This window comes from Ailuropoda melanoleuca, chromosome 2 (assembly GCF_002007445.2).
Source record: "Ailuropoda melanoleuca isolate Jingjing chromosome 2, ASM200744v2, whole genome shotgun sequence".
NCBI lineage: Eukaryota > Metazoa > Chordata > Mammalia > Carnivora > Ursidae > Ailuropoda > Ailuropoda melanoleuca.
This window is the reverse complement of record NC_048219.1, coordinates 172,073,266-172,100,845: the sequence shown is the minus strand read 5'-3', so window position 1 is coordinate 172,100,845 and position 27,580 is coordinate 172,073,266. Positions and strand designations below refer to the sequence as shown.

The 27,580-nt window shown below is 38.7% G+C and overlaps 1 protein-coding gene across 1 annotated transcript in view; it reads right to left on the bottom strand.

Moving 5' to 3' along the window:
- Nucleotides 1-27,580, bottom strand: part of PTH2R (parathyroid hormone 2 receptor) — an 87,561-nt gene that overhangs the window by 1,896 nt on the left and 58,085 nt on the right. Inside the window, exons 8-12 of the mRNA XM_034655080.1 lie at nucleotides 27,055-27,115; nucleotides 18,592-18,658; nucleotides 9,619-9,713; nucleotides 2,331-2,469; nucleotides 859-900 (exon numbers count right to left, since the gene is read on the bottom strand). Of these exons, the coding sequence (XP_034510971.1) occupies nucleotides 859-900; nucleotides 2,331-2,469; nucleotides 9,619-9,713; nucleotides 18,592-18,658; nucleotides 27,055-27,115 (404 nt within the window). The remainder of the gene's footprint in view (nucleotides 1-858; nucleotides 901-2,330; nucleotides 2,470-9,618; nucleotides 9,714-18,591; nucleotides 18,659-27,054; nucleotides 27,116-27,580) is intronic.

Genomic DNA, 27,580 nt, shown 5'->3' with positions numbered 1-27,580 from the left:
CCCCCCGCCAAACAAATAAATCGAAGAAAGGAAGGGAGGGAGGGAAGGAGGAAAGGAAGGAAATCTCTGACTTAGTGGGAGAAGGAAAAGAGGATTCTGGGTTGGAAGAGAAGGACAGATAAATAGGGCCAGCTGTGGCTGAGGAATGGCATGGAAGGTACTCAACCTGAAATGTAATACTATCTTTTTTGCATAGTCATACTGAAGGAGGAAAAAATGGGAAAGAAGCTTTTATCATGAAAAGCAGGCACTGTGAATGCGTTATTAATGGGGTGGGGCTCTTGTTTCCAACCTGTGGTTGAAGATTCAGTTCTACTGCTATTGCCATTTCCCAAAAAGGAGCTTATCTGGAAGTTCCGTGGAAAACAGTGGAAATCTGGTAAGCATGGTGTCACCCAAAAGAACGGTAGGGCTACCTCTCTCCCGCCAGCTCCTGCGTGAACTGAAAGCATCCTGTCACCATTGTATGGTTTTAAAAATATCAAAGTATTCTTTCTTGTCCCAAGAAAACTTTTTTTCTTACTTTCTTATAGAATTTGAAATTGAATATCAGTTTCAGTATTAACTGGAATATGAAATTCACTGTCCTTCCAAGTATCAATTTACATTCCAACAAGTTGGGTTTTTGCTATCAGAGTTTCCAATTGAATTAACATTGAAAAGTGTTAGAAGAGAAAGACTCTAGCTTATTTACATTAATTCTTGCTATCTCAGAATCATTTATGATTGACATATCTCCTTTCTGCCTGCTCATTTTTTCCTGTAATTCCTGGGGATCCTAAAGAGATTCAGGTCCCATGATGGCCATTTACAAGCTTACTCAGAGCTGGACCGTGGGACGTCCCGGGGACTACCTACCTCCCCATTGCAGTAGCAGTAGATGATAGACACAAAGAATCCCTGCAGAACAAAAAAGAAGATTAACCTGCTGACAGCTCATGACGATCACAGCACTGAGGTGTCTTGTATCACAATACATACATTGAAAAACTGGGTTGTGTTATGCTTCCTTCAGGAAACTATATGAACTACTCTCTCCCGGTGTTTCCAAAACTTTAAGTTTATATTATATTTGTCTGAGATCCTTCCTTGGTGTCAGCTGACCCAAACAAGTAACTGAATAAAACACCCCAAGACACACAAATAACTGATTTCTATGATATTAGCTTCATTTATGTTGTCACTCAAAGATCACAGAATATCTCCTGGTTGGTAAGAGATATTTATACACTGTGAATGCTGGAAACTACAGACATAGGCTATTATATGGTAAAAAGACAAAGAAACTTTTAGTTCACTCATTCAAAAATATTTATTGAGTTTCTACAGGACAAACTGCTCAGCATGCCAGGGATAAACAATTCAATCAAGACAGACAAGGTCCCTGTTCCCTTAGAGCTGCATTCTAGAAGGAAATACAGATCATGGGTAAAATATAAACAACTAGCCACACTCGAAAAATATAAGATAATAAGGGCTATGCAGGCCAAGCAAGTGGTGTGAAAGAGAAGAATGGTGAAGATACCTTGAATGGGGAACTCAAGGAAGACTGTGTTGAAGAAATGGCATTTAAGCTGGTGTGAGTGACAAGAAGCAGCCAAGCCTTGTGACTATTAGCGGGGAGCGCCTTCCAAAGGGAACAGTAAGTCCGAGCTCCTGAGACAGGAATGAGCTCAAGGAACAGAAAGTGTGGAAGCGCTAGTGGGGCTCAAACTTAGCGGGCAACCAGGACCATGATGGAACGCGACGTCACAGTCAGACAGGGTCCCTGCCACAGAGGGCTGTGCACGCCAGCAAATGGCATTTGGATTTTATTCTGAGTGCAGTGGGAAACCTCTGGTACTTCTGGTGGGTAAGGGACAAAGAAGAGTAGATTTAAGGCAGCAGTGGGAGGCAGCAAGCGGGTAGCCAGGAGGAGAAGTTAGGTGTCCGCAGAAAGCCACGTGAGGAATGATGGTAATCGTATTTTCAAGTGAGATAAAATGGGTAGAAGCTACTTTTGCTTCTTTGTTGTCTCCCTTTCCCTTCCCCCCCCCCTTTCCTGTCTGCTTTTTCTTTGGCTTTCATTTATTCTCCATACACGCATGCTGCTCTGCACGCATTACATATGCTGCGACAATATGCTTTCTTGTCTCACTGCCCGGGCGGGTTTGTGAGAAGCAGCTCCTGCCCGGGTCACAGGTTAAAAGCACAGGCTCCAGAGAAGGATGACTTTCCACGGCCGTCTGGGGACAGGTCCACGAAAGCCAGACAGAGGGGCAGAGAACAAAGCTGCAAGGGGGGAATAAAAGCAAAATGCAAGAACCACATTCCTAGCTGGCGCTGTCTACCTGAAAGGAGTTGAAGAAGAGCTCGCAGTGCATGCGGACCTCCCAGCCATGCCCCGCGAAGGAGTGGGGCAGGCACAGGAACACGATGTAGTGCACCCCAAAGACCAGCACGAGGACCAGGGTTGATTTGGCGAGTTTCCTGAAAGAGAATGCCAAGCCTTTTTATTCATCAACTTCGAGTGCCCTTCAGTAGAGACAGCTTGCTGGGAAAAAAGCAAAGCGTAGCCGAGCTAACGGGGGCTGCGTTTTTTCCATCTCTTTGGACCCCGTGGCTTCTGCTAGCGTTTCCCCCCCTCCCTCTTCTTCCTGTCCTTTCATACTAAGTCATTTATTCTCGTTTCCCATGATTAGTCCCTTAAATCATTCTAATCTCATTTCCACTCTCCTGGCATCGGATACTATTTTCATAAAGCCGTGAAATGCCCTTTTTTTCTGTCCCAAGTTTATTTTCACGTCTATGTTTGAGACTTAACAGAAGTATTACCTCCATCCTTGTTAACTGCCTTTACTTTCATAGAACACATTTTGGCTCATTTTGTTCATTTTAAAATGAACTTCTCCCTCGTTTCTTCTTACATTTGGGTCTGCATTAATCATTTCGTACTTTCTTATGAACTGCATGTGGTCAATACTTCCTACTTTCTCCAAATATCCTCTGTCAAATATTCTACAAAATACCTACAGTCCTAGGTTTTGTGGGTTTTTTTTTTTGCAAGCAAAGCAATTTGACTTTATTTCCCTTAACTACCTCTTCCTACCCATCTTCTTGTGTACCTGGAGGAACCCCAGGTTTCCAAGGTGTTGGTTGATTCTAAAATGACCCCCAATGATCCTCAGCTGGTATTTACATTCTTGTTAATCCTTTCCTCTTGAGTGTGGACAAAAACCTGGAACTTGCTTAACTGATTGATTACAGCCAAAATGATGGGATGTCACTTCTGTGATTACATTTCATAAGAGTGTAGCTTTCATTTTACTAGCAAACTCCCTCCTTTGTTTGGCTCAATGAAGCAAGTACGCACGTTGTGAGCTACTCTACTGAGTGGGAGAGATGGCAAGGAGAGGTGGCATCAGCCAACAGCCAGCAAGAAACTGAATCCTGTCAACAATCTCATAAATTTGGAAGTGGATTCTTCCCCAGTCTTAGGGTAAGAAGACTTCAGCCCTAACTGCCATCTTGGTTGAACCTTGTAAGATCCTGACGCAGGGGCTCAGCTTACCCATGCCCAGATTCCTGACCTACAGAAACAGTCAAATAGCAAGAGCATTGTTTTAAGCCATGGATGTTTGTGGTAATTCATTGGCACAGCAGATAGCTAGTACACCCAAGCACATCATTTGTTTCTTTTGTAATTTTTACCCAAGAAACTGTCAAATCTGGCTTCTTCTTTATTTCTCAAATATCCCCTTCTTTACAAATCATTTACGCCTCAGTAATCTCAAACAATTATAACCTTCTCCCTTTCTTACTGGTCTTTCCTCCAGCTACTTTTCTTCCTTCCTCCCTCCCTCCCTCCCTCCCTCCCTCCCTCCCTTCCTTCCTTCCCTCATTTATTTATGTACTTACTTATACACTTACTTAGTTCTCTTCTTGGAAATAAGACATGTGGGTGAGTAGAGATCACACTGGACTGAAGCTAAATGAACTGGATTTGGGTTCCAGATTTGCCATTAACTCCCTGAATGATTGTAATTCAGTTTTCTTTTCTCTAAAATGATGGAACAGGGCCCAGAAGTTAATAAGAGCTCTCACAGTCTAACGCTTTCCTAGGGATCATCTTCCAGACACATCCGCTTTCCTATCATAACCATCTTTCTGGCTCCTGCAGGAGCTGGGTGTCCCACAGAATCATACTGAAATACCTAATTTAAGCATTTGGAGTTGCACACCTACCCCATCTCATACTCCTCTGCCTCTTGTATCTCTCACTAGTGCCCAGACCATCTGCTCCTCTTGGCTCAGAGCCATCTGCTCTCTCTCACACCAGTAGTTTCCCTCGTGGTCTATGGGCTTTCTCCTATGCTGCTCTAGTCCCACACCTCCTACCTTGACTCGCCTACTGTCTACTTAATTTGAAAATTCTACATTAAGTCTGTTTCATTCAGGGCAGCATCCCTGATAAGACAATGGATTTCTCTGATCTAACTCATCCTTTCAGCTTTCAGGGGCTCCTTGGGATATGCTTGTCCTCCTGAATCCTGACTAGTGACTACCCTCTTCTTATCACTGCATATATGAGCAAGACACTGTGAATACCTTCATGATATTATAATTCAGTCTAATCAGATAAAGGGGGACAGCATTAACTACACTTGCAGAACTTTAGAAGTCTTGGTTAACATCACTCTGAAAAGAAAATTGCATTTCCTCCTTTAAGATGAATGGATAAATCCCCCTGGAGACTATTCTCAAAATCAAGCTAATTTTGACTGCTCCTGTTGTGTGTGACTAGGAGCCAAAAACTAGGTAAGAAAAGAAAAGAAAAGAAAAGAAAAGAAAAGAAAAGAAAAAGGAAAGAGGAAAGAAAGGAAAGAGAGGGAGGGAGAGAGGAAGGAAGGGAGAAAGAAAAAAAGAAAGGAAAGAAAGAAAGAAAGAAAGGAAGAAAGAAAGAAAGAAAGAAAAAAGAAGGAGGGAAGGAAGGAAGGGAAAGAAAGAAAGAAAGAAAGAAAGAAAGAAAGAAAGAAAGAAAAAAGAAAGAGAAAGAAAGAAAGAAAGAAAGAAAGAAAAAGAAGAAGAAGAAAGAAAGAAAGAAAAGAAAGAAAGAAAAGAAAAAAGGGAGAAAGGAAGAAGGAAGGAAGGAAAAGAGAAAGAGAAGAAGGAAGGAAGGGAGAGAGGGAGGGAGAAAGGGGAAGGAGGGAGAAAGAAGTACAACACATTGTGATATATTACAAATGTAAACGTTTAGGGACAGTTTGGTTCAATGCAGAGTAAGTAAAAGCAGTCAGACTAAAATTTGGTGGGAATCCTGCTAGCTCAGCCATCTGGGTTTTCCCTATCTCTTTATCTATGACTAGGCTCTTTCACAACTCTGTAGAGATAAAAATTAATTTGTAGAAAACCAGATAGTAATTGAATTCATTTTCTTTTGCTATGAAACAAATTACCACAAATTTAGTGGCTTAAACCAATATCCATTTAGTCTCTCTCAGTTTCTGCGAGGTCCTAGCCATAGGTCCCTCAGGTCTTAACCACAGACCTTCACAACATGTCAGATTACTTCTTCAAATCCCGCAGAAGGATCTCTCTTCAGGCTGCCAGTCACAGGAGTGACTACCCCATCACCTTTCCAATATAACGTAACTTAATCAAGGGAGAGACTATCCCATCATAGGTCTTGATGAAGAAGGGGTGTGGGAGATGAGGATTATATAAGGCATGTACACCAGGGGGTAGTAATCTTGGGAGGGGTGCATCTTAGAAATCTGCCTACCGCAGCAGTGCAAATAATTTCTGTCCATAGAAATGCAAATTGAGTCCAATGGAATGCCACTAATTATAGCCCTGTGGATGTTAACAATTTGCTAATTTGCATTCATTTGTAAATTCATTTTAGCATTCATAATTCTCTTTTAAGCATGTGTAATGCCTACCAGTTCTTTCATTAATGAGTGAAATAAAATCTTTGAAGTGTGTTCATTTATATTTGTGTAAGAGTTACGATTACATCCTCTTTTAAAATGTATCCTTCAATGACAGAGAACAAGTTGAAGTCGTGGCATGTGCGGGGCCAGTGTGTGCCTGGGTCATCTGTATGTCTGTTCTCTCATAAAGATGGATTTTTCCACTCACATCAAATCATGCCTCAGTCCTGGATGCTGATTTGCTCAGCGTCCATCTGGTCACTCATGCACACTGTACATCTTTGCAGCCCAGCTCTCTGAAAAGGCACAGCTGTCTAATGAGATGATCGGGGGTGCACCAGCTCAAAGTGGCCTTCTGGCTTGCTGGAGACATGGTGGTGGCTCTGTGTCCAAGGGCAAAGCCATGGGAGGAATATAAAGGAATCAAATGGTGTGTGGGACTCAGCGTCCCACTTAGAAAATAGATACCCAGTTCTTGCAATCTCTCTCTCCCCAGGTGAATAGTGCTGGAAAATTGCTACTTTTCTTTTAAGAGTCAACTTAGCTTTTTAAAAAAGTAGTATTTCCCTTAAGCCTTTTTCAATCCCTCTTGAGCTTGAATTAATCTTTCCCTTTTTTCTACACACATAACACTTTGTAAGTGCATCTCTGCTGGTACTGTTCTCACTTCAGTTAAATCAATCTCTCTCTCTCTTTCTCTCAAATTTTTTTCCCCAGGTAGGAACCATGTCTTCTTAACTTTGAATCTCTTGCGTGGCACAAGAAGGGCACTCAGTCAATGAAGCTGTTGGCTATCATGTCCTTGTCACTTCCTGTATTGGTTGCCTCCTTTTATTCTGCCAACCATGTGAGAGAGCCATTATTTTCCCATGTCCAGATGAGGACAGAGGCTCAGAAAAGGAAAGTATTCACCCAAAGTTAGACAATGAGTAGAGGATTCAACCTAAAAATCTGTCCTAAAGTCTTTACTATCATACTGCATAACAAACACTGGTTGAATTTATTCCAAAAATAAAAAATAATAAATACGATTTTTGTCTAATATTGAATGGAAAGTCAAATTAGCCAAAACATTCAAGTGTTCTTTTCTTCTGAATTTTGCATTTTTCATATCCCATGTTCTTCTAGTCCTAGTAATCTTCTCTTACTTTGCAAGGGGATTGACTTGTAATTTAAAAGAGAAAAAAATACATTAGCCCTGTTATTAAATCTGATAATTATTTAATTTTCTACACAATCTCTTGTGTGTTTAAAAATCCTTCTTGTTTTAAAATAACTGATGTGAACTACAGTTATGTAGAATGTTACTTTTGAGGGAAACTGAGTAAATGTTATATATTACATATATGTGTATTATTTTTACAAGTCTGTATTACTTGTATGTTTTATTTTATCTCTGTATTACTTTTATAACTGCATATAATTCTGCAGTTATCTCAAAATAAACAGTTTCTTAAAAGTTGACTGTATTAATTCATTTCAGGTTTTTTTAAGATTATATTTATTTATTTATTTATTTGAAAGAGAGAAAGAGAGAGAGCAAGAAAGAGCAGGAACAGTGGGGAGGGGCAGAGGGAGAGGGAGAAGCAGACTCCCTGCTGAGCAGGGAGCCTGACATGGGGCTCCATCCCAGGACCTCGAGATCATGATCTGAGTTGAAGGCAATTCATTTCAGTTTTAAGTCACTATATCGATGAAGGGATACTATGTACTTTTCCAAAGTCTTTCTTGTGCGTATGCACATGCACACCAGGAGAGACTATCTCAGCTTTGAAAGATGTTTTCAGTCTTTCAGAGAGTAATATCCATAGGAATGTGTTTAAAACCTGTTTTAGGTGCCACCATTTGGAAATATAAATAAAATATATATATTTTTTTTCATTGTTAGCAAGAATATTTGATATTTGAACTTTGTTTGACAAAGGTAATAACTGAATGAAATATAAGTTTAAAGGTACAAAAAATGAATGGGTGTAAATTTAAATACTGTTAAACTTCATAGGTAGAATTTCACTGGGACAGAGACACAAATCACATTTTTCTAGGTCCCTTTATTTACAAAGTGAGAAGGTATTTAAATTTGGTAATCTAAGGCCTCAGAAACTAAATACTAAATTGAATTCCCAAATCACAACCAAGTAAGTACCCACATTTTTCTCCAAAAAGAGTCATTCCTCACCATATTTCTATCTGTAGCTTAACTTCAGACATTAGTAAGAATATTAAATATGTTTCAGCTATTTAAAACAAAACAAAACAAAACACGTATTTGGCTGGAAAATACTTTCCCTGACTACTATTAGTCTAGACTCTATTCAAATTAATGGCTCCAAAATTTAAAAACTTCTGGGCCCCAGATTATTTAAAATTTATTCTGAATTCTGAATAGTAGATTATTTTAATCCTTGATAAATGTTTCTCTTCCATTATTTTGAGAAATAATCTCCCATGAATGAACTCAAAATATTGTCTATTTTATTTTTCAAGATAATTCACTCTTTGTTCTCTCCAGAGTTTCTCAAACCTCTTGGGTAACTTTTAAGTGAAAGTACAAGCTCACATCATGCAGAACTAGAGAAATAAAGAGCTTGAGTTCAGAGCTAGAGAAATAGACAGCTTTCAAAAACCTTTGTACTGTTCCACTTTACAGAGAAGAACGAAAAACTATTCACATTTTCCATTGTTCTATCATCCTTTGGCCTTTGTCTTCATCAGTGGGATGTAACATGAGACATGCTATGAGTATAGCAAAGGTCCTTCACTGGAAACCCCTGGGCACAATTTACTTTATAACACTACTGCTTGCAGCATATTGCAAATGACTGGAGCCTACAGCTGCTGGTTTGTTCACACTGTGCACCCTATTCCAGACTCCAGTCCATACCCGTCATCATTTCTTCCTGACAGTGAATGTTGTCTAAACAGTAGAGGGAAATGACTCAACGACAGGCTTCAAGAACGTTTGTGACACAGGACCAAAACGCTGACTATGGTTTCTTCCTTTCTGTGTCTCAGACAGCATTTCATAATAATCCAAGACAAAAAGTAATAACTATTGCCTTGGGATTATAAAGATCAATCCACATCCACCAGACTCCTTGATGTGTATATCCAGTTGGGTAGAAACTGCCATTATTCAAAACTCCCAAAATGATTATTGGAAAAAGTTGGCACACCCTTAAGATAGTATGATAATGATCATAAACACTCAATTTGCGCTTTTCTTCTTGAAAGACTGAATAATGGACCTCACTCAATTGGTACATTTGAAAGTTCTTAAAAATTTATATTCGGTAGGAGCCAGTCTGATGGACAGATTGGAAACAATACAGCAAACCCACTTTCTTGCTATTTTCAGTTATGACATATTATTTTAAGAATGCAGATAAAATTGTCTGCCAAAATATCAAGAGATTTTCTAGGAAGTCACAGAGTTTATGGGAAAATTCCAATATGCTAAGAACAGTTTAAAAAAATTATACTTAATTAATACTTAAAATTTAAGCACATTAGGAAGGTTTTGGGTTATTTAGATTTTCCTAAAATACACATACTTTTCTGATAAATTGCACAATTAAACCAAATGAAAATTAATATTCATAAATTTATAAATTTACTTCTCAGAGGCATTTCAGATCAATATCTGCTCTTTACTCTAAATAGTAACCCAAATATTTCCTCTGGTGGGTGCCTGTCCTGCAATTACCTGTATTGCTTTCTTGTGTCATGCCCAACTGCGTTGGTCTCCCAGATTTTGGTAGCCAGAACTCTAACCGTATTCAGAAACAGAATAAAATTGAGCTGAAAGAGAAGGTCATATTACAAAGCATTATTAAGGTAGTCTTCAAGATTTTTATGAAAGTTTATATAAATTGAACTTCTTTGTATTCAAAAACTGAAAATTACCTATTCCACAAATGTGAATGAGGGACTCTGAGATAAGCTATTGGACAGCTAGCGATTCTTGAATTGCCCTCATGAAGACACAGAGATAAAAAGTTTCAACAATACTGGAAACTATACCAGAGGATGTTTTGCCAGAATCCAGGGGGAATTTCCAAACCAAAGTTCAGATAAAGTCCGGTGGCAGACTGGCAGGATAAAGGATAATAGTTATTATATAAATATAACCAATTGCCCTTTTGGAAATGAATTCCCAGCTTCTGCATCTATTTTAGAGGAGAGGAATAACAGAGTGGTTTGGAGGATGCTGTCCCTCTTATGACATATGAAAAGTATTCGGTGAAGTATAAGGTGTTTTTTGAAAAAGCGAGTGGTGGGAGGAGATGGATGAAATAGATACAGGGGATTAAGAACACACTTATCTTGATGAGCACTGAGTATTGTATAGAATTGTTAGAACATTATGTTGTACACCTAAAACTAATGTAACACTGTCCATTAATTACACTTTAGTTAAAAAAAAATTTTAAAAACACTTCTCAGATGCACACAGACACAAACAAGATGCTGTATGACAAAAGGCCCCCAGTGTAGGCAATCAGATTGAATTCAAAATATTACAGGTGTGTGCACCCCCAGAGACAATCAAGTTCTGGTTTTAAAAATGGGGGGGAGGGGCGCCTGGGTGGCTCAGTCATTAAGCACCTGCCTTCAGCTCAGGGCAGGATCCCGGTGTTCTGTGATTGAGCCCCACTCTTCTCCCACTCCCCCTGCTGTGTTCCCTCTCTCGCTGGCTGTCTCTCTCTCTGTCAAATAAATAAATAAAATCTTTAAAAAAATAAAAATAAAATAAAATAATAAAAATGGGGGGGAAGTGTTGGTAGGATAAGCCCTTTTATGTCTGAGGGTCTCAAAAGAAGTGAAGAGATCAAAAATGAAGAAAAAGAAAAGATCTCCAGATCCAGGTCATAAGGAGTCCCTTTATTCAGGAAGACATCTGCAGTCCAAAAAGGGCTACTACTTAGGAAAAGTGGATTGCCAAGAGTAGGTTTGTGTCAGTGACAGAGCAATAGCAGGAAGAGAAGAACCATCAAGTTCTGTATTCTTGGAAATAAATCATCTTGCAGAGTTTTCAACCATTTCTGGAATTTGGAGAATTGCAGTTGTTGGGTAATTCATGTGCCCCACTCGCTGATACAGACGATCAGGGGGATCAGCCCTTAAGTCCTGCCACCTTCTTTGCCATCCTACCACTGACTACGCTGTAGGGACCTCTCATCTCTCACTAATTTCACAGCTTTCTGTAGGAACCAAGGGCTGAGTCTTGAGGGCTTGGGGACTTCCTGGAGGAAGGACAAAGGTGTGCTGTGAGCTGATGGAAGGATTCTTCAGGCTAGTAAGAGCTGCCATTTGTTGAGCACTCAAGTTTAACTCACATGAATGGGACAAGCATTTTTATGTCCCTTTATCACGGATGAAGAAATGCCAGCTCAAAGAGATCAAGTGATTTGACTTACACTACCCAGCTCTCGGGGGAATCTGAACCATCATGTCTATGTGAGTCTGTACTGTGACCACCTTATACTTTCTCTTCAGGAGGATAAAAAGATGCAAAACATGAGAGCTGATGATCTCCATTCATCCTCACCCACAGCAACACCTGGCTCAAGACGCAGACTATTTTTCAATAAGAGAGTGAGAGCTGCTAACAGATGTCACATGAGTGCTTCTTTTTGAATGGCCACTTATGTCGTGCCCCATTAATTCCACTCTCCCTACGACCACAGTCCCCAGCAATACGGTGCAGCTGGAAGTGAAAATGGTGGCAATCGATACTGTGTAATTACTGTGCAAAGGACAAAGCACTGGGAGCTGAGGCTGGCAGCACTGTGGAAGCAGTGCCAGCTGGGGAGTGTCACTGGTCATTCCTGTCCCTGGAAAAGGAAGAATTACAGATGGCTTGAGACCGGCCGACCCTAAACTCCATCCCTATCAAAAAGCCCATGACCAGGAACTCTGTTCTCAGGCCAGTAGACCACACTAAATAAATACTGAAACCTGGAAGAAATTTGACTAAAGAAGATACACACATCCAATACGTCTGCTTAATAACTAAGAAGATGCATTTAAGGATAATGAAGTGGATCACGGAAAGATTAAGAAAAACTAAGATTGGGTAAAACTTGTTACCTTAAAAGATCAGTTAACAAAATATACCCATACACACACATACTGATAGCTCCAACACCAGTTGGGTAAAATTCCAAATAATTACTCTGAATCATACGGAAGTATAGAATAAAGGTTAATTAGCAACCAAGTTATCAACTACTTATTTACTATTCTAAGTGTATGAGGTGAATTGACTCTAAGTCTTCACAACAGTTCAATGAGATAAACACATCATTTTCCCCATTTTGTGGGTGAGGAACCTGAGTAACAGCTTCCACAAATTACTCCTTGTCGCACAGCCAGCAAGCGGCAGAGCCCTGAGGCCCATGCAGCCTGGATGATGCCCAGTGGGGACTCAACCACAGCAGCATGCTGCCCATGGAAGAGAGTTGAGTTATAGCAGATTGAGATAGAGACAGAAATTTCTTAAGGAGCAGGACGGATTAAGAGAAGATTGTGAAGAATCTAAAATATAATCAAGTTTTAAAATCAATATTAGAAACAGCAAACAGTAGATCTAACAAAGCAGGAGAGCACATTCGGCAATGTAGAAAACCACTGAAGACTCTTCCCAAATGGGGGGATAAGGAACAGAGACCCGTATGATGAGGGGAGAGATGCTTACCTAGATGACATGGATTTGAGAATCATCAGGCAGATTTATTCCTCTCTCTGTAGGAAAGATTATGATAAATTACACGAATCAATAAAAATATGAGAGGAAAACTCCTGTGCTAAAGGAAGATCTGAGTCTGTATAAGTGACATTATACACTGGGCAAATGGAATGAAAAAGAACAAGACCAAGTGGAAACTTCTGGTGAGATTTTTAGATGACATTTTAAAAGATGTAGAAATAATTCTAAGAGAAAATTATTTAGAGAGTCCTTGTCTCTCTCATGTGAACTTCTAAAATTTTGCTTAAAGGTCTACTTTGGGCAAAGTACAGATAAAACAAAGAAATAAGAAACTGAGAAGTGAATAAAATGACCACTCATAAGCATTAAAACCAGTCACACATGGAAAAAATTTTATGCAAATACGGTTTTTAAATAATGCAAATATAAACATTAGATTTTTTCTCAATTAAAAATTTAAAGATGTATTCAAAGTGAACCATGGATGAATTGAAACAATGAACTCAAATTTTCAGCCTTAAAACTTCTGGCCCCTCAGGCTATCTCAGAGACTTTGTTCCTAGAGTCCCCTTTGCCTGGATCATTCTTCCACTCCCTCTGCTCTCCCTACCTTACTAGGTTAGCTCACTCCTAGGTTTCAGGCTGACGGTCAGCTTTTCTCAGAAGATATTCCAGCCCCACCACAGCACTTGTCACATTTAAGTGTTTGCCTCACCCACTCTGCTTAAGCTTCAGGAGAATTGGTGTCTATCTCCTCACTGTATCATGGCCATTGCCTCACACGGCACCCACAATCTTCTTGGTGTTTAATCAAGATTTGTTAAATGAGTGAATGGATAATTGATTGAACGGGATATGCACTCTCCAAATCCTATAGCAGAATTTTTAAAAATCATCCTCAAATCAACATCAACATGTTACAGGTGAATAACAAATGTTATATTTACAGATATTTATTTTCAGAACAAAAATTAATGTTTTCTAATGACTCTTTCTCTTAAACATAGTTCTCTTAAAACACATAGTTTTAACACATATGAACAAAACATAGACAACAACAGCACAATAACTTTAGATTCTGTGATTCCAAAATCAAGTGGTTCCTCCTAAATTTATGCTGAAGTCTGTGATTATGTCTAAAATTCAATTCTCTTGATAGGACTTCTTCAAATTAGAACCTGTAAATGCTTATCCTCTAAAATTCCTTTCCTATATTGCTGAGAAATTCTGATTACATTTTATCAGATTTTACTCCCAGATACACAAAATTTCAATTAATAGAATTTCTACTATTCTAATATCCAAAGCTAGAATTAAGTGAGGGATACAACTTATATTTAAAAGTTTCAGTGAAGTGCCTGGGTGGCTTAGCTGGGTAAGCTTTCAACTCTTGATTTCAGCTCAGGTCATGATCTCAGGGTCGTGAGATCGAGTCCTGCGTTGGGCTCTGTGCTGGGGGGGGGGCTGCTTGAGATTCTCTCTGTTCCTCTCCCTCTGCCCCTCCCCCCACACTCATGTTTGCTCTCTCTCTCTAAAATAAATAATCTTCAAAAAAATAAAATTCAAATTAAATAAATAAGGTATTGCAAAAAAATTTTGATAGTATATATGGAGCATATCTATTTACATAAAACCATGCTACATATAATGCAAGTCTGAAAAACAAATATTTTATCCAGAGTTAATATATTAAAAAACTATAAATATTACCTTAAAAATGGAAAGATCTTTTCCCCATAAATTCAAGAAACAATCTTGACATGTATTGGAGCGCAAGTGAAAAGAACATGGTCAAAAATGTAGTTATAGTTTTCTTTTGTCACACTAGCTCTGTGACCTTTATCTGTGTGGGCTTTAGTTTCCTTCTCTAGAAATCAAAAGGTTGCATGAAATGAACGCAGAGGTTCTGTAATCATACAGAACTTGGCTTGTGCTCTTATTTCACCTCCTCCCTCTGACCAGCTCCCCAGGGCATCTACTTTGTACACGGGTGTTTTTTTTTCAACATTTATTGAGTGGCCACTATGTGCCAGGAAGTTTACTAGACACTAGAAACATAGAAGTTTAGGGAAAATATGGTTCTGGTTCACATAAACCTTATAGTTTAGTGCACAAGACAGACATTCAGCAATCAGAAGTTTTATGCATTGTGTAGCAGCATTGTCCACAATAGCTAAATCGTGGAAGGAGCCGAGATGCCCATCAACAGATGACTGGATTAAGAAGTTGTGGTCCATATATACAATGGAATATTACTCAGCTATCAGAAAGAGTGAGCTCTCAACATTTGTTGCAACATGGATGGCACTGGAGGAGATAATGCTAAGTGAAATAAGTCAAGCAGAGAAAGACAATTATCATATGATTTCTCTCATCTATGGAACATAAGAACTAGGAAGATCGGTAGGNATCAGAAAGAGTGAGCTCTCAACATTTGCTGCAACATGGACGGCACTGGAGGAGATAATGCTAAGTGAAATAAGTCAAGCAGAGAAAGACAATTATCATATGATTTCTCTCATCTATGGAACTTAAGAACTAGGAAGATTGGTAGGGGAAGAAAGGGATAAAGAAAGGGGGGGGTAATCAGAAGGGGGAATGAAACATGAGAGACTATGGACTATGAGAAACAAACTGAGGGCCTCAGAGGGGAGGGGGGTGGGGGAATGGGATAGACCGGTGATGGGTAGTAAGGAGGGCATGTATTGCATGGTGCACTGGGTGTTTTATGCAACTAATGAATCATCGAACTTTACATCGGAAACCGGGGATGTACTGTATGGTGACTAACATAATATAATAAAAAACATTTAAAAAAAAGTTTTATGCATTGTGATGATTTTTTTTTAAGATTTTATTTATTCATTTGACAGAGAGAGAGACAGCCAGCAAGAGAGGGAACACAAGCAGGGGGAGTGGGAGAGGAAGAAGCAGGCTCCCAAAGGAAAAGCCCGACGTGGGGCTCGATCCCAGAACTCCAGGATCACGCCCTGAACCAAAGGCAGACGCTTAACAACTGAGCCACCCAGGCGCCCCTGCATTGTGATGATCTTGAGAAGGAAAAACCTCACCTTGCTCTATGGGTTGTAACAGACGACCTAATTTAGATTGGAGGCATCAAGGAGGCCACAATGAAGAAGTGGCATTTAAAGCAAGGAATAGAAAGAAGCACATGGCAGGCTTCCAGGGGTACAGCGCAGAATATGGAATAGCCCTGAGGAGGCAGAGGTGGACAGGTTCAAGCAACTGAAAGGAAAACAACGTGGCTGAGGTATTGCACATAAAGGGTGCAGGCACAAGTGACAGGGTCTTCCCTAGACTATTGGGAATATTGGATTTTATTTAAGTTCAGGGAGCTCATTAGGTAGAGACACTGACCCTGAAGTTAGAATCCCACTCCACCATTCACTAGCTGTGTGATCGTGGGCAGTTTCTTCATTTAGAAGATCAGATAAACCTGTCAATAAAGCGCTAAGAACAGTGCCCACTGCCTGGCACTATGCAGAGCTTGTTATTATTTGCATCATCCTTCCTGGCTTCAGGATACTGAACAGCTGAGAGGAAGGAGCACCTCACTCAAAACGCCGGGATGGGGTTCGGGCCATATCTCTTCCGTTACAGACTGGTTCTACAGTAAAAGGAGGGAATCTTAAAGGGAACTATGATAAATGAATTGTAATACTTAAACAAAAAGGTAACTCTGTGAACAGAAAGGTGCTCTTGAAACTTCTCTGATTTTTTTTAGAAGATTTTATTTATTTCTTTATTTTAGAAAGAGAGGGAGCACGCATGGGGGGAGGGGGGAGGAGAATCTCAAGCAGACTCCCCACTGAGTACAGAGCCCCGCAGGGATCCATCTCACAACCCCAAGATCGTGACTATGATTTTTGAGATTAAATTGATATTGTGGTACTGGAAAAACACTTAAGAATTCTTGCTTTGGAGGTATCATCATCTAATTCAAGAAGACAAAAATGGCTTCCATCTTTTTTTTTAAAATGCACGTGCATTGAGTTTACCATCATTTCTAGCTCTCTTTCCTCAATGGGGAATCTTCTAGAACCTCTATAATCACCTAACTTCACTGTTTTTCTTTGCAATTTAGAAACCTCAGCAAATAAACTTCTCACATCCGTGTTGACAATGTGAGTAACTAAGATCTGTAAACAAAAAACAAAGCTTTGGTTAAAAATCAACTGTTTCGATGGAAGACGTCCTATGATTTACTTTTGTCCACTGTCCTTTGCTTCAATTCTGAATTTTACAAGGATCTCTTGGAGTTTTAATATGTCTTTTCTTTTCATCAAATGAAAACTCAAACTAATGTTCTTAAATTTGCCTACATTTTCATATAATATTTAATTATCTCTTATTTCACGATTCCAGTACAAGGCACTGAGGACACAAAAAAGTAGTAAGACCTGAGTTATCCCCTTAAAAAAAGGATGGTAAGTGGATGGACAAGCAAACACAGTGGAGGAGAAACTAGGAGGAAAGAAAATGAAAGGCTGGGAAGCACAAATGAGCATAGGATATCACTGGATAAAAGGGAAAGCAGAGTAGTAAACAACAGACATTACTTTATAAAGTTACTTTGTATCTTTAAGTTCACTGATGTTCCTCAGGGACATAGTTCACCACTAGATGGTTTGATGGGAGGGTTTATCACTAGACTAAGACAGCAGTACTTCATTAAAATTAAAATAAGAGTTCATAAATTAAAGTCATTCATTCATTTATCCACAGTCCATTTCCAGTCTCTCCTAGGTCATTGAATGCGGTCTAATCTGCTAATAGGCTGTTTTCACAAGGATACAAACTGGCTTCTCTAAAAGTGTTCTACATTTTATTTCCCCCTATAAACATTTACTCAATGGGCTTTTGAAATGAAGTCTTTTTCAAGCTTCTCTATTTATCTTTCTGCGTTTTTCCTATGACATAAATAAGTTTTTCTCTGATTCTGGGTAGACCCTACAAAACCACAATCCCATTAATAGCTGTCCCCTGCCCAGCACGGCAACATAATGACAAACCCGGCGATGCATTATGCTGTAGAAAACAAAATGAGAAAAGTGAGAAACTAGAGAACAAAGACCAAAAAAAAAAAAAAATTTAGTTAAAAATTGGGCTGTTGCATTACTTTCAAGTGATTTAACAGTTAATATGGGAATGTAGGTCCTCTTTTTAAGATGTTTATAATCTTGAATTAATACAAGTATAGTTTCTTCATCAAACCATGGAGAAGCTTATGAGATAAAGTCTTCAAGGGAAATAAAAAATAAACATTTTGGGGAGTTATGTTAGACACAAAGAAGTGTAGCTTTGTTTTCTTTCACTACACACAGTGTAATATGCAGGTGAAATCCTACAGGCAGAAAAGGTCCTCGCAATAGGCATTGCTTACTCCAGTCTTTTCCCCATGACCTATCAGACAGGATTCTGTGGGGTATGTTTCCACAGGGAATCATCTTCACTCCTTGGGGACAGCATGCCAAGTACACTTTAGTCAATGCTTTATAATGAATCATACTATCATTTTTCTCTCTCTCAGTAATTCCTCTGTTCTCTGGCTATTTGTCTCCTCCTCCTGACCTACTACCAAGTGATCAGAATGGTAAAGTGGAGCTCTAACATAATGGATGTAAAGAGGAAAGAGTTTTAGGACCTTCCAACTGCTTGAACTATTGAATATTCAATATATTGAATATTGAAATATTCACAGGTATTTTGAAGCCCCAGAATCAAACTCAAGTACTAGCTGGTTAAACAGAGGGTTTGTGCTTTCTGCATGGATCTCAGTGTCTGCCATGAGTATGGATATGATCCCCAGCCCAGACTCTCCCAACAGCTATTGCTGTAATGTAAGTCTCCTAAACCTTTGTAGAACAAAGTGAGAGACAACACTTTCTTTTGGTTTTAGCAGCATCCTTTTTCTTTCTTTCCATGACACAGGCTTTTAACACTTACCCCAATAGCTGCTAAGATTGGGGCTTGATAAATCCACTTGATGTTTCCAGCACTAAGTTCCCAGCATCTGAGACATGAAAAAAGAACTTTCATGAATAAATTGGCAAAGCAAATAGGCAGTGAGAATTAAGTAGCATTTTAAGTTTTACTGAATATTCCAGTCTCAAGTTCTTGATTAAAAAATAAGTCAACAAAAAGAAATCTCATAAAACATCCAAACCAGTAAAAAATATATATAATGGGTCCTGGGTTCTACACAATTAACTATAAAGGATTATAAATATCGTTTATTTTTACAGCAACAAGATTTAAAACCACATTTCCAGAGCCACAAAAAATTATTGTCTTTTAAATGTGGTGCACATGGGGGCGTCTGAGTGGCTCAGTCTGTTGAGAGTCTAATTCTTGGTTTTGGCTCAGGTCATGATCTCAGGGTTGTGGGATAGATCCCCATATCAGGCTCCACACTCAGTGGGGAGTCTGCTTTCCCTCTGCCTCTCCCTCTGCCCTTCCCTCCCACTCTCTCTCTCTCTCTGAAATAATCCTAAATAAATAAATGTGGTGCACCTGATATTTCATTTTTCTTATCACTAGAAAGATAAAGTCCTCTTACTTCCAGAAGTTCCAGCAATTTTATGTTATACCTCCACTTGCAGTAGAATACTGACAATAATGCATGTCATCCTCATCCTTCGAAATGCAATAGAAAGCTGACAGTAATGCAAGTGATTTTTGTTGGTAGGAATGCAACAGAAAACGAGATGCAAATGATTTTTGTGCATAGAAATGAAAACTGGTTGTGTTCAGTGGGATGTGATTGATCCTTACCTTGTGAATACTGAATTGTTGCATGCATTTATAAATTTATTTCGGTGTTCGTTTTGCTAAATACAGGCATGTGATTTCGTTATTTCTTCTTTGAACAAGTTAATAACATCTTACTGCTTCCTTCAATAATTACTGAGTTAAAAAATCTTTGACAAGTGCTCATTTTATATCTGCATAAAATCCATGATTTTATCTTTAAAAGTTCGTTTTTAGCAGTCCTTAATGACAATACCATATAATTTACCTATTTGCTATGTTTATCCACTGCTTCACTCCCACCCCAGCTAGAATTTATTTTCTCCATGAACAGGGATCATTGTTCTTATTTTCTGATGTATTATAGGTGCCTAGAATAACACAGAGCATATAGGCAGTCAACAAATATTTGTTGCATTGAACTGAATTCAAAATAGGTTTGACTCAATCTCGCTCAATCTGGTTTATGATGTAGTTCTTACATTGGAATAAATGGAACAGTGTTGAGAAAAACTAGTTTCACTTGAAACCTTAAAGTAGCAGTTTAAAGTGCTTTTATACATGAAAGATACATAAATAAAAGCCTCAGTTTCTTTCTTCTTAGATAACACCTAGCACTGATTGTGGGGACAATAAATGAAATTTTATAAAGAAATTTTAGGGATATAATGATAATTTTTTAATTCTAGGTGATAAACTTATCAAGAAGTTACTTTTAAATTAATGAATATATTTGCAAATGATGCTACAGATAAAATACTGGTATCCAAGATCTACAAAGAACTTCTCAAACTCAATACACGAGAAACAAATAAATCATAAAATGGGCAGAAGATATGAACAGACCCTTTTCCAATGATGACATACAAATGGCTAACAGACACATGAAAAAATGTTCAAAATCATTAGCCATCAGGGAAATTCAAATCAAAACCACACTGAGATACCACCTTACACCAGTTAGAATGGCAAAAATTGACAAGGCAAGAAACAACAATTGCTGGAGAGGATGTGGAGAAAGGGGATCCCTCCTACATTGTTGGTGGGAATGCAAGTTGGTACAGCCACTCTGGAAAACAGTGTGGAGGTCCCTTAAAAAGTTAAAAATTGAGCTACCCTATGACCCAGCCATTGCACTACTGGGTGTTTACCCCAAAGATACAGACGTAGTAAAGAGAAGGGCCATATGCACCCCAATGTTCATAGCTGCATTGTCCACAATAGCCAAATCATGGAAGGAGCCGAGATGCCCTTCAACAGATGACTGGATTAAGAAGTTATGGTCCATATATACAATGGAATATTACTCAGCTATCAGAAAGAACGAATTCTCAACATTTGCTGCAACATGGACGGCACTGGAGGAGATAATGCTAAGTGAAATAAGTCAAGCAGAGAAAGACAATTATCATATGATTTCTCTCATCTATGGAACATAAGAACTAGGAGGATCGGTAGGGGAAGAAAGGGATAAAGAAAAGGGGGGTAATCAGAAGGGGGAATGAAACATGAGAGACTAGGGATGTACTGTATGGTGACTAACATAATAAAAAAACATTTTAAAAAACCTTTTAAAAATTAATTAATTAGGAACAAATTCTGGATAATAAAAAGCTATTTCAACTATTCCTTGAAGGTGAAACATTTTCAGTACATAGGTAATGACGATATTATTTTTACATTTTAATATTTCCATATAGGCAATACATTCTCATTTCAAAAATCAAACTGTATAAAAAGACAACCATTGAGACATCTCAGTCCATCCCATGTTCCTATCTTCCTCAGCCCCTGCCTCCCTCCTCATAGGTAACATCTTTTATGAGTTTATTTTATATGCTTCCAGTGTTTTCTTATGCATTTACAGATACAAATATTACAATCTTATTTTCCCCTATCCTACAAAAAATGCATTGTATACTCTGTTCTGCAACTGGCTCTTTCCTTTTATCAGTGTATTTTTTTAATTTCTTGCGATATCAGTACCAAGACAGCTCAGTAGCACAGCATTCCATTGGAAGGATGTACCACAGTTGAATCAACTAGACCTCAAGACCAAAGCGTAATTCCAGCCCCACCACATTGAAATCCACAAAGTCAATGGACTTGAAGTTTGCATAACATGGAAATATCAAAGACAAGGAAATTTCACTTGCACATTATTAAACATTTCTTAGCATTATCTGCACATGTCTATGCTTCACATTATTCAACCAGACAAGAAGGATAAAAGAGTGTTCCTGAGTTGTGCAGAACATCTATCACACTGCCCTAAAAAGGTTTTCTACTAAATGAAAAGTGGCATATATTATTATATGAATATAAATTGAATACTGATTCACTAGCTACAAGACTCCTAGATCTGTAAATTTTCTTTTTCCTTGACATTTGGTAATATCTTCACGATCTTCTCTCTTTGCCTCAATAACATTTCATCATTGTGTCTCCTAACACACTGCAACTCAATTGCACAATTCCAGCTCTGCAAAATACTTATATTTGGAAATAGGTCAAAACCAGTTACCCCTAAAAACAGGAAAAACTTGACTTTGGTAGTTTTCAATGTCAAAGCTTCAAATTTGCTCTTTGATATGAAAGGCAACTGAGATTTCAGATTTTTTTTTAAGAAAATGCTATTAACCCTTTTATTTTCATTAATTCTTCCCTGTCCCAGCTCACACTGTGTTTGGTAACATGGCTCAGAAACTACCCTCTATTCAGACTTTGTAAATGAAATTTTAACACTAGAAAATGCAGAAATGAGTGTCAGTAAAAATGCAGTTCTGAAAGGTGAGGATGAAGCACAGAGGTCTGCCTAGAAGGTAGGACTCTCTACAGTCAGGATTGGGAGCAGGAAATGCATTGTTCTGCAGGGGGCATCCAGGGAAATGAACACTGCATTGTGTCCACAACTCACAATCTGAGAAGAGGAAGTACAGAAGCTCTGAGAGCCATGCAGATTTCCTAGAAATGATAGAGGCTATCTTTCCTTGGCCCTTGCATTACAGGACCCATCTTTCCTGCAGGCATTCCATTTCCTTTTCATGAGCAGAAGGAAGGTAATAAGGTATCATATAAGGTGTTTTGCTTTTGCAAGTAAAAAGAAAGAGAAAAAAAAATACTCACTTTTTAAGCTCATTTGTCCAATCAAAACTATCCAACTCTTTTACCTTACCTTAGCCAAATAACTTTTGATAGAATTTTAGAACTATAAGACTTCCTTTGTATATTCAATAGCATTTAGAGTGTCTTCCAAAACTGGATCTGATCTGCTTACCTTTAAATGGCCAAGGTGCACAGAAAATCAGAGTTCTAGCTTTGAAAGGCCAGATCAGAAAAGGAAGAATCTCAAACTCTTCTAGGAGACAGGAGCAGAGACCCCATTTGTCCTTTGGAGATGCTCAAAGTCTCTCTCTACCTGAACTTTGTGACAGAGCATTATGTAGGTCAGATTACCCTCAAGAAAACCCACAAAAACTTTCTGTCTAGAGACAAGCTAAGTTCCATGAAAAATCAACTTAGGCAATTTTGGAATCATGCCATATATGTGATAATACAGTTTTATTTTATATGCAAAATACACATAAAATGACCCCTTAACCCAATTATCACGCTCAGATCAGGGCACTATAGAATTCAAGATTTTATTCCGAGTTGATAGGAATAAATATTTTGCAAGAGGAGTCACATGCTCTAACTTACATTTAATTTTTTACATTAATTCAACCGTTTTAGAGCAATATTCAGTATCCGTTGAATTTTTTAAAAATATTATGTACCTAAAAGATTCCTCAGCTCAAAAACAAGAAACTGTTTTCCTTGAAAAATAATAATTTTTGCTTGAAAATATATATGACTATTAATGGTTTATGGTTTAATTTATGATTTTCAAGAAAGAATACAAGATAACTAAGAAAACTAATTACCTAATTCAATATAAAATGCATTGTGAATATATTTGCTTGCTTTCTGGGCTCAAGACTTGGAATGTCTGTTGAATGGATGAATGAGTCAAAATTGCTACAGGCTTTGAAGATGCAACCTGATGTCTCTGTGTCTCATTTTATTCATCTCCCAAATGAGGGGACTGAACCAAAAAATGCCTTAGGATTTACCTTCTCTAAAATTCCAAATCTAAGTGACACGGTTCCACATCTCAGGGTAAAATTATTAGCATTATCTACTACCTCTTTACTAACTCAACCCACCCCCCCCCCAAGAAATCAAATAGCAGACACAGTTTTCTTTGGCATTTCCAGTATCATTGTACACATACAGCAATGATGATAATGTTGATAATATTATCCCTCAATTATCAACGTAATATTTGTATAGAAGTTGGAGTTTCCAAAGCCCTTTCATAAATGGGCTCTTATCTGATTCTCAAATCCAGCCTCTGCAGACTCAATCTTACTCATAGCCACAAATATTCTCATTTTACAAATGGGAAGGCTGAGACTGAGGGAAACTGCCACAGATAACGAATGGATTAGAAAATACATTTCGTAGTAACTCACAACTTGCATTGAGTCAAACTTCATCTTTGCTCAACAGACACTTAGCAAATCGAGGAAAGTAGCCAAATAGAATCATAAGAACTGATCAGCAAGCATTGGAGAGTTCTCTATTGTAAAACACAGAATTTCATTCCTGCCCATTTGTAATTCATAGTTGTTGTTGTTGTTTTTAAATCTGACAGTTACACATGCCCATCAAGAGAAATAGGATAGTATATAAGAAAGGGATAATTATAGAATCTACATACAAAATGCTACAGGAAGTTGATAAGGAAGATTTTACATGGGGGAAGAGTGCATTTGAAACACACTGAAGTGATAGAGTACTTGCAGTTATGGTTTTCCTTTCTGAACACCATGAAATGCAGTTATAGTTTTATCACGTGAATGAGAAACACATGTGCTAGTAGACAACGTTGTATGCTCACATGCAATAAAAATGCACAAGCTTGAACTCATATCTCAGAAAAAAAAACTGAACTATTGAAAAGTCCGTAACAGGTGATGGACTATTTCTGATTAAGAGAATAGGAAGAACTACAAGTGGTAGAAGGACAAAGGGTAGATATAATGAAGGTAAGAAAAACTGTCCAATGTACAATGGGCATTGTCCACCGTGCACTCCTCATTACCGGGGGTCTTTAAGCCACTGAAGGGTAAGCAACCATCAGTGATATTGTAAAGGGAATCCCTCTACAACACTCCTCCTCCACAGAAAATAAATACCACTGATCATATAGAAACCTCTAGTCTGCCCATAGTATTTATTGAGCCTCTGGAGCCTGACTGTCTAGACAAATTCCTTCTCTACCACTTGTGGCTAAAGCAATGCTGGGTACAACTTTTCTGACCTCAGTCTCACAGGGTTAATAGAAAGTTCAATTAAATCAATATTTGCAGAACCCTTAGAAAGTACCTGGAATGTGGGTATCATTCAAAAATGCTAGCTTGCTAGCTTCATCTTTATTATTACTTTTCTCCAATTTTTCCTCTGCATGCTGGTAATGATCTTAATAAAAAGCAAATTTGTTGTCATTATCACTGAAAAAAACCCCAACCATCATAGTATGACCTATAAAGGTCTGGAAGATTTGGCCCCCATCTCATCTCCAGCCTCATTTTTAAGCTCTAACTTTAGCAGAATCAAGGTTCCACTGCCTTGATAGGATAAATATCATCAGCTAGGATTAATGAAAGGATAAGTCCTGCTTTCTAATGGAATAACAATAAACAAAAACATTATTTTTGATCAGACATCATGTATAGGTATAAATTAATGAAATGATTAAGGGAATAATACTTGCTAATAAGTATTTAGCACTTACTATTCTAAGCCCTAGAGTGTTCTACATACATTATCTCATTCAATCTTACTACACCCCTGTGAAGAGTAATATTCATTTTACCTACATTTGATCGATGAGAAAACAAAGCTCAGAGAGGTCAGGTAGTGCATCTGTTGTCAGAGAACCAAGAAGCAGCAGATTAGGCCTGTGAGTTACCTGCACCTGAACTCTTCCTCATCATGTTCCCATTTAGTGCCTACTAGCTGTCAGGCTCTGTGCTATGTTTCGTCTGTATTAATGTCATTTATACATTATTATCTCTGTTTTATATTAGGAAATGGACATACAAAGAGGTCATGTGTGTTTCCCATGGTCTCAAAACTAATAGCTGAACCAAGACTTGAACTCAGGTCTGCCTAAGTCTGAAAAAAAGCATCCTTTACTATCACTCAGCATCACTGCCCTGTACTTTAAAATGCTGCTTTAGGGGCATCTGGGTGGCTCAGTCAGGTAAGCTTCCACCCTCGGCTCAGGTCATGATCCCAGGGTCCTGGGATAGAGTCCTGCGTCAGGCTCCCTGATCAGCAGGGAGCCTGTTTCTCCCTTTCCTCCCTGCTCATGCTTTCTCTTGCTATCTCTGTCACTATCTAAGTCTCTCTCAAACAAATAAAATCTTTAAATAAATAAATAAATAAATAAAATGCTGTTTTAAATTAACCCCAGGCTACTTGAAAATCCTAGTGAATCGCTAGGATGGATTCCACTTCTAATGTGTGTTTATTTTTTTAAAACATTTAATTATGCCATAGAAGACCAAAAAAAAAAAGGGGGGATGGTTTATCACCTACTTCAAATAAGTAGGTGATAAGTGGAGCCCATGTGCGTTAAACATAAGTATAACTGGGCACTAAATATTCGTGATATACCTGGGCGCCTGGGTGGCTCAGTCAGTTAAGCCTCCCATTCTTGGTTTCGGCTCGGATCGTGCATGACCTCAGGGTTGTGAGATCAAGCCTTCCGTAGGGCTCCCTGCTCAGCACAGAGTCAGCTTGAGGTTCTCTCTCTCCCTCTCTCTCTGCCCCTCCCTCCACTTGCACTCTCTCTATCGCTCTCTAAAATGAATAAATAAAATTTTAATAAATCAATAAGTAAATATCATGATACACCAAATCTTTGAGGCATAAAATATCCCTGATACACAAGAAGCGCTCAATATTCTTGACATCTTAATTTAGCCACTGATTGGTGAAACCCATGCCCACATATCCTTTGCCCAAGGAACACAAATAAAACCTAGAGCTGTTTAGTAAACTAGCTGGCAAACTACAGCTATAACCAGGCATACTTGCCTCCCATCAATATGAGAAAGCAAAGGTGTGTCATTGGCCCAGGACACCTCTGTCTGTGGCTCTCCTCACTGCAACCCCATCTCTGGTCTTCATACCCACACCATCAAGTGGGGAAGGCGGATGTGGCACAGATTGAGAGAGGATATCTGAATATTGCCCATCCTGGGACCCAGGTGGTATTGTCCTTCCACATGCTTGCATCATAACCTGTGTGTTAACTTATCCATCTCCTTCCCTTTGCTTCTCACAATATATTCTAAAATGATATTATAAACTAAAGAGGTCAAGCATCCTAATCTGGTCTGTGAGTCTTTCTGTTCCATGAGCTCTGGGATGGATAGCCTGATGGTAACGTATCAAAGCCTCCAATCATATCAAGGTAATTTAGTACATGACATCCCTGAGGGGACATGTAATTAACAATAGCAGCAAGTGTCAATTCCAGGCAGGAAGACGGAGTCTTGAGAAAATCTGAAGCTCTCTCTTTACCTCTCCTTTTTCACTCACCTTGCATCAGCCAGAGTTGCTCGTGCCACAGCCCAGGCCACAACAAATGCTGCTGGGAACCCTGCAATCAAAAAGGGATTCAGAGACCATATTTACTTTAAGATTAAGGGAATTTTTAATCTCATACTCAGCACACATAAGAATATACTAGTAAAAGTTGAGAGAGAAAAACAGACACGAAAAATGTTGCTATATCAACAAGAAATTCCACTTAGTTTTCATCTTGTCCACTCAAAAAATGAGCCAGGTACATTGTTGTCTTTTGTTCCTGAAAGTCTAAAGATTGAAAGTGGGCCCAATTTTCCCTTGAAGGATGTAGGATCAAGCTATACGGGCAGGGGATAGAAGTTACTGGAGCCAGAAGCAGGCAGCAGTTGGAGCAGTGGACTTTGACTCCCGCCACACTGACAGCCGCGTGGTTTCAAGGAGGAGTGAAGCAACATGACACACGTCATAAAGAGCAGCAGAAGGCTGTCGTTTTAAAAAGTTAGAACTTGGCCATTCTAAAAGTGCAAGCCATAGAGAA